We start from the raw sequence: 8,079 nt of genomic DNA, 5'->3' as shown, positions 1-8,079 counted from the left end.
CCTGCAACTTCCACAGAGAGTTTGGTTGGCATATGTGGTCCTTCATAAATCCTGTCGAGATATTCTGGATCTGTAGCTTTCAGAAACATAGCCATCTTTACTTTCCATATGGAATACTCAGAAGGTTTCAATATGGGAACTCTTATAGTCTCATATCGACTATTAGTTATGGTTTTTGGAGGTTCTTCAGTTTTGGTGGGCTTGGTTGGAGTTTCTTCTTCAGACATGATTGTTTTTGGATCTTAAACTGTTTATGTGTTAACAGAAGGCTCTGATACCACTTGTTAGGTCACACACTCTGTAGAAGGGGGTTGAATACAGTGTTTATCACAATCAAATCGAATATAAGAACTCAAGTAACAGAAAACAGATTTTATTCAACACAATAAACTCTGTTACAATATGGAACTGTCCTCTCTCAGTGATGAACAAATTATCACGAGAGCTGCTAGAGTTACAAAGAATAATAACTTCGATAATCGTAACACTTATAGTGTAAACTCTATGTCTGTGTTTTTACAAGATAATCTTCTAATTGATATGGAATATAATTCTGCTTCCTAAAATATATCAACTAGTTATCTTTTCTTCCAAGTATTCTATTGTTCATAGAATTCCTTCTTCATGCACAATTCTTTCTGTCTTAGTCTCGATCTTCTTTCCTTTCAATCAGCCGCCTGTCTTATCTGAAGTCATCTTAAGTCCTGATATTATCTCCTGATAAATATCTTCTGAACCTTAAGTTCTGATAACTTAAGTTCTGATATCTTAAGTTCTGTCTTCAATATAAGTGCTGATTTCCAGTTAAGTATTGATTTGTCCTGTAAGGTAAGATCTGAAAACTAAACACAAATCATATTACACATGACATTATCCAATATATCTAACAGAGTCATATATTAATATAAATTAGTTATCAAATTTGAAACGTATTGCTAAAATGAAAATATATTAGCATAAATTCTGATAAAGTTACATGTTGTCAAAGTGAAAATATTTAAGTAATATAATTGGACCTTATGAATATGAGCTTTTTAATAACTATTACAGTTTTGAGTATTAGAGTTACCGGTTTAAATCACGTACGATGCACGGTTTCCGTTAATATAATAAATTTAATTTTAATATATTTATAAAAATATATAAAAATTATAGATTTATAATAAAATAATAAAATATTAGGAATAAGCTACTCCCTCCGTCCCTCCCAATTGTTATCGTTTCTGGGAGAGTGTCTGGCACGCATTTTAAGATTAATAAAAAGTATAGTTTTATAGCTTTTTTTAAAAAAATTTCTTTTTCTGAATAAAAATAGAATGTTTAAACTTTTATTCAGAAAAATAATTTTTTTTTTAAAAGTTATAGAACTATACTTTTTTTTCATCTTAAAATGCGTGCCGGACACTCTCCCAGAAACGATAACAATTGGGAGGGACGGAGGGAGTATTAAGCTGTATTTGGAGCTTGGCATGATGTGTTGTGACGAAATTTAGGAGAATAAGAAAATTGTCTAATAGTTTAGTAGATATACAATACTATTTATTTTCAATTATAATAATTAGAATTAGGGAATAACGGTTGAATCAAATTATACTCCATTCCGATTATTATAATTTAGTACACATGTTTTAAAGTCTTGGTTCGATTATCGCTTATATCACATTTATACTAAACAAATACTTGAAAGTTTCTTTGAACTTAATAAAAAAATAACTATCCTAGTTTAATTGAATCTAAGTGTTTGTATACATTTATACTAAATTATAATAATCAGAATAACGTATAATTTGGTATGACCTTTTTTTGGTTGGTTTGGTTATCCCGATCATGATCGTCAAATAGTTTTGAGCATATAATCAGAATCGTTAAATTCAAATACTAAAAGAATATATATCCTATTTCAGTTTCTAAATTTCAATTCCCTAACAACAAATATTTATATTATTATTAATGCACTAGGCAAGCTCCTCCGTTAAAACTCCGCCAAAAATAAATATTTATATTGTTATATATATCAAATTTCATATTTAAATTCTGTCAATAATAAATTATATTATTATTTATATACACATACTAATAAGACTAACGATTCAAATCTCATCAATCATATTATTTGATATTAACTAATTTTTTTAATTATAATTATAAATAATATAAAATATTGATGAAGAAACATGAATCACATGAATTGTAAAACTAATAATTGTTAAAATGAAATTGGTTTTCTATTCTCTAAATCCATAATTTGATGTTGTCGTTAACGGGACCAAAGACATTGAAAACAGTATGTTCGTCGCATAAAACACACCTAAGATGAGTACTAATGTAGATACATTTTCACGGAAGCTTAAACACGTGGTGGGGCTAGGTGGGCCAGGTAAGTAGTTGTGTCTCTTTCCTTCGTTTCCTTTTCATACACGCTACGGAATTATAAATACAGTTATATTTAATTTAATGTACTCTTTTTGTTTCAAAATAATGATTAATATTTGAAGATAAATTTTTATTTCAAAATAATTGTTTCCTTAGAATTTTAATTTTTTATTTAAATTATTTAATGTAGTTAATATTTTTATGAAAAATTCTACGGCACATATAATTATTATATCACTAATTTATAATATTTTTAAAACTTACTATATATCATAAATAATTTTATCTTCACGATTAAAGTTCCTTAATATGTGCAATTTTTTTCAAAATGTATAGATATTTTGAAACGAAAATTAAACTAGTCAAGGGACTTTTGCTGAATTATACAAAGTGTTTTCTTTTTTATTACTAGATTTCAATGGGGGTTATCTGGTATTTTTTTTTTATAAATTACATGTTAGATTGGGAATGTTGTAAAAAAGTTTACTCGAAATTATACACGAGATTATAAATGTTATAAATTGTATTTTTGAAAATATTTTCTGGAATGGATATTTTTGAAAAAAATCTCTAAAATTAATTGAAAAATTGGAATTTTTTTAAAAAAGCCAACATTGCATGCACAACAATCACATATTCACATTTGTAACAAAAGCTGTTTGTTATTAAACTCATCACTCTTGTGTCATCAAATTTATGACTAAACTTCTCTTTCATAGTCATGTTCGTTTAGGCACATCTTCAAACCCCATTGCCTCTTCTTCATTGACTGTCTTACTAGTTCTGCTCATTTTACTCCTCCCCTCTAAATTTGCTTTACTCATTCCTTTTGAATATTTTGGTTCTATTTTTCCTTATTGATGATGTGTTGTTTAGGTATACTTTTCTTCCACGCTTTTTCTTCTTTCCTTTTTCACTTGTAAATTTCTCTCATATTTCTATGTTCCCACTCTTTCTTTTCTCTCTTCTTTCACACTTTCAACACCTCTTTTTTTCTCTTACTATTTCTTCATTTAATACCCTTCTTTATAAATACAATTTGTTTTCTTGATTTGGGACTATCTCTTTTCTAATTTCTAAAGGGTAGTTTTCTCTTGACATAAAGATCATAAAGTTTGCACCTTTGTATTGTTACTATTTCTTTAATTTCTATCCTTTTTTATAGTGTTTTTATAAATTTCTTGAGTTGGGTTCACAATTTTTTTTTCTAATTTCTAGAGGGTAGTTTTTTCTTGACAAAAAAAATTAAAAAGTTTACACCTTTGTATTTTTACTATTTCTTCGTTTCATGTCCTTATTTTTAAGTGCTTTCTACATTTCTTGAGTTTTTCATTAAATTTTCAACTTTTTTTGTGAGATAAAGTTCACTAAGTTTGCACCTTTGTATTGTTACTATTAGTTTCTTCATTTTCTATCTCTTTTTAGTGTTTTTTTAAATTTTTTTGAGTTGGGTTCACTAAAAATCATAAAGTTTGCACTTTTATGATATACTACCATTTTCTATCTATCTCTGCAAGTATTTTCTAAATTTCTTGAGTTGGGTTATCTATTTTCTTTCTAATCTCAGAAAGGGAATTGTGATAAAAAGACCATAAAGTTGACACCTTTTAAGTTTTTACTATTTAACCATTTTTCTAGCTATCACTACAAGTATTTTCCAAATTTCTTGAGTTGGGTTTTCTTGTTTTGCTCTAATCTAGAAAGGGTTTTTTGTTGTGGGATAAAGATCATAAAGTTGAGAGCTTTTTGTAGTTATAGTGATGAGTTGTTTTCAAATATTCAAGGCTAAAAGAGGCAAATCAAGCCCAGAATTGAGAAATCAAGAAAATAGCAATTTGCCATCTAGTAGCCGTGTAGTGAAATCAACTGGCTCAATCCCATCACCAAGAAGTATACCAGAAATGTATAAAGAGAAAGAGCATAATTTGAGAGTGTTTTCTTATACAGAACTTAGAAATGCTACTAATAATTTTAATAGGTTGGTGAAGATTGGAGAAGGTGGATTTGGAAGTGTTTATAAAGGTTCAATTAGGCATTTTAATGGACAAGATGATCTTGTTATGGTTGCTATTAAGAAGCTTAACAAACATGGATTGCAGGTTGGTTGTTTTTTTTTGTTCTTTAAAATATTTTGAGTAGTATTTGTTTAGTGAATCAGGGCTATTTATCTATTCTCTGCCTTGCCTGACTCCTTGTGATCATGTTCAAGTCTTTTTTATGTAATGAGTGATATTGTATATGCACCATGATCATTTCATTTAAACTTGTTATTATAATAGTGATGTTGTGTTTGCACCATGGTTGTTTTTGTTGGGGTTAAACCCAATATGTGATATGGGTTTGGTGATACAAGACATAATTGGATTGGGTAATAATTGTATTTGTTGACAATTATTATCATAATGAGATTGAGTAATAATTGTATGTGTTGACAATTATTATCATAATGGGAATGGGTAATAATTGTATGGGCAAACAATTATTATTGTAATCAGATTAGATATGTCTTGTTGGCTAAGTTTGTGAGGCTATATATACATAGCCATGTTATTGTTTTGATGTATGCTTAAGAGATGTAGTCGTCTTAGGTATAGAGTGAGAGATGCTTGAGCATTGGTTGACTCAAGTATCAGTTTGGGGCACCAAGTGCCCCCAAGTTGAGACGTGGGTTTTCCACGTCAAATATATTGTTGTATGTTTGTGTGCGTACTCTGTATTGGTAGTAGAATTGAATCTCGAATGTGTGTGTTTCCTCCTAACAGTTTTTTCATTCAAAATCATTTTAGCCAGCAAAAAGTACAAACTAATCGTAAATAATCACCGGTCACACTTGTACATATCACCCGAATGGTACTATATAATATACTATGGATCATTGTCACGGTAAATGTCTCGTTTGCGTTTGCATTTTGTAGGTTATTTTAGATTGTACTTGAATGAACACCTGCTTATGTATACTTTTACTAGTGATTTGTTATAGGATATCTTAAGGTTACTAGATATGATTAGCTTTGCGTGCTTTTGTTGCCTAAACTAGTTTTTGTTCTTATGATTCTTTTTATTCTATTATGTAGGGTCATAAAGAGTGGCTTGCGGAAGTTCAATTTCTTGGCATTGTTGATCACCCTAACCTTGTGAAGCTTATAGGATACTGTTGTGTAGATGGAGAAAGAGGGATCCAGAGGCTACTGGTATATGAATACATGCCCAATAAGAGCCTGGAAGATCATCTATTCGGTAGAGCTTTGCAAGTTCTTCCTTGGGTAACAAGATTACAAATTATTCTCGGAGCTGCTCAAGGATTGGCTTATTTGCACAGTGGATTGGAAGTTCAGGTAAGAATTACATTATTCCTGTATTTTTATCAGATACATGTTTATATGTATATGGAGCTTTGTAGTTAGTACTGATAATTTTCCTTATCAATCCTATAACCTTACAATCCAATGTGCAATAGCACTGCAAATGTATTAGGAGTATATTCTGGCACTGGGAGTTCCTATATATATTGTTAAAAGGAAAAGCTTATCCAGTTTAATAATGTTCTATCTCAATCTGCCTGTCAGAGAGAGATATCATCTGTTCTTAATAAATTTGAGTGCAAGTTACTATAGAACAATATACTTCTGTTGGCATGGTTTAATAATGTCAATTGTTTCTGAATTTGGTAGGTGATATACCGAGACTTTAAATCATCAAACGTGCTATTGGACATGGACTTCAAGCCTAAACTATCAGACTTTGGGCTCGCAAGAGAAGGTCCTATGGGAAATAATACTCATGTATCGACAAATGTAAGTAAAAGCATATTTAAACAAGTAATATTTACTTTGCATCTCTACAATATTCCTGCTTAATGAAGTTGAGAATATGGTGTCAGATTTGGGCTTAAGGCTATATCCAAGATAGTATGTTGGAATATAATGTTCTATACTTTTTTTTTGGCTATGTTACACCTCCAAGGAGGGAGATATTGGGTCTTTGACAAATTCTGCATATCTATATGAACTGACATGAATGGATGGCGTCAGGAGGGACATAGGTTAAGAAGAAGGGTAATGCGAGGAGTTGAGCCTAATTGCAAGTTCTAATGCTATTGCGGCCTACAGAATAGATTCACCGGTAGAACATATAGGATATAAGAAAATGTAAATTAGAACATAGAGAACAGAGCGTCAAGTAGGCTTGTAGAGTTAAGTACAAGGATGCAAAATGTTGTTTTCTATGTCACTAACATAGCTAAATGTTAAAGCAAAGTCATCTGGTGATTTCTCAAATGGGACCCTCTTTTATACTTGGTAAGGATTCTCACTGGACATATTTTAGGTTTTCCCTGGCATTTTTATATGTCAATTGAACTAAAATGTATTAGCAGCTGCTCCTCGTTGCATTTGTTCCCTATCCTACTATCTTATGGTTAACCATTATTGATCAAATATCTAAAGTAACTTTTATTTTGGTCAGCCTGTCGGTACATATGGTTATGCCGCTCCAGAATATGTTGAGACTGGACACCTCACTACTCACTGTGACTTGTGGAGTTTTGGGGTTGTGCTCTATGAGATTCTCACAGGTAGGCGTGCACTGGAAAGGAATCGTCCAACCACGGAACAGAAACTTCTAGATTGGGTGAAAAGATTCCCTACAGATAGCAAGAAGTTTAGCTTGATTATTGATCCCCGGATAAGAAATCAATTTTCTCTGAGTGCCGCGAGAAAGATTGCAAAGCTAGCGGATGCCTGCCTGAACAAGAATCCTAAAGAACGGCCAACAATGGATGAGGTGGTAGAAATCTTGAAGCAAGCAATACAAGAGTCTGAAGAAACAAATGCATCCAGTAAGAGTCCTGCAGAGTCCTCTAGAGCGAACTTGAAGACAATAATAACGAGTACAGCAAGACGGGCCGTCCCTTCAGCTAAGGTAAGGTTTAGTGGATCTTATGGATTTTAAATTTCACTTGGACAAATACTTCAGAATTTAAAAAAGAACCAAATACATTTAAAAGCCAGTTCTTTCCTTCTAATATTAGGAACTGGGGAGAGGGGGCAGCTTCTGTATATATGTTACCCTCCTCCGCCCTCATTTCTAACGTGAACATGCTTGCGTTGGCTTAACTTCCGTTTGACGTGTTTCTTTTTAATCTTGACAGGCTTGAGTTTTTGCCTCCTAACGGCCAAGAGATGCATTCTTCTTGCTTGATGAGCTTTGCTACCCAGGTGTTCAAAAACGAACAGATTTTAGTTTTTTTCATTGTAAATAAAATAAAGAGAGTCTTAGGTTAAGGTTTTCTATTTTGCACCAACAAGAGAGTAACCAGTTGTGACTGATAATTGTCGAGCTCGACGGTGGCAACCCTTGTTTAATTATTTATTTCATTTTTTTATTACCCTCGCTTCTATTTACAAAATATGTTAGATTTTTGTCAATTTTGAAACATTTTGCTATATAGCCACAAGAGATCAGCTCTACGATATCATATCCAGCTGTTATAGCTATATAGCATAAGATTGAAGGAGCAAAATATATCCCCCTGTTTAGTATGGATGTAATAGCTTTGATTTTCACGATTCTTATAAGTTGTACTTGCATCAAAACCGCTAATAATACGGTTATGTTAATAGCTTCGATTTTCACAATACTCATCCGTTGTACTTGTAACAAAACTGCCCATAATATGGTAATGGTAAGTCTAATTCCTACCACTCA

General features: G+C 31.6%; 1 protein-coding gene across 1 annotated transcript; it reads left to right on the top strand.

The window, feature by feature from the left end:
• The first annotated feature begins 3,283 nt into the window (after positions 1–3,283).
• LOC141672205 (putative serine/threonine-protein kinase PBL19) lies at positions 3,284–7,759 on the top strand. The gene is made up of 5 exons (XM_074478742.1): positions 3,284–4,472; positions 5,448–5,708; positions 6,045–6,167; positions 6,838–7,293; positions 7,523–7,759. Exons 1-5 carry the CDS (start codon positions 4,134–4,136, stop codon positions 7,526–7,528), a joined length of 1,185 nt encoding a protein of 394 aa, XP_074334843.1. The 5' UTR covers positions 3,284–4,133; the 3' UTR covers positions 7,529–7,759.
• Positions 7,760–8,079: the final 320 nt, after the last annotated feature.

This window comes from Apium graveolens, chromosome 7, assembly GCF_009905375.1.
Source record: "Apium graveolens cultivar Ventura chromosome 7, ASM990537v1, whole genome shotgun sequence".
Taxonomy (NCBI): Eukaryota; Viridiplantae; Streptophyta; class Magnoliopsida; order Apiales; family Apiaceae; genus Apium; species Apium graveolens.
Note: the sequence above shows the minus strand (reverse complement) of the source record. Positions and strands in the feature narration are given on the sequence as shown.

What these genes read in the sequence shown, in the direction of transcription:
- LOC141672205 (XM_074478742.1), top strand. Translation starts at nt 4,134, where the DNA reads ATGAGTTGTTTTCAAATATTCAAGGCTAAAAGAGGCAAATCAAGCCCA. An exon ending in ACAGTGGATTGGAAGTTCAG is followed by an intron (nt 5,709 to 6,044) that starts GTAAGAATTACA and finishes TGAATTTGGTAG; the next exon opens with GTGATATACCGAGACTTTAA. An exon ending in ATACTCATGTATCGACAAAT is followed by an intron (nt 6,168 to 6,837) that starts GTAAGTAAAAGC and finishes TATTTTGGTCAG; the next exon opens with CCTGTCGGTACATATGGTTA.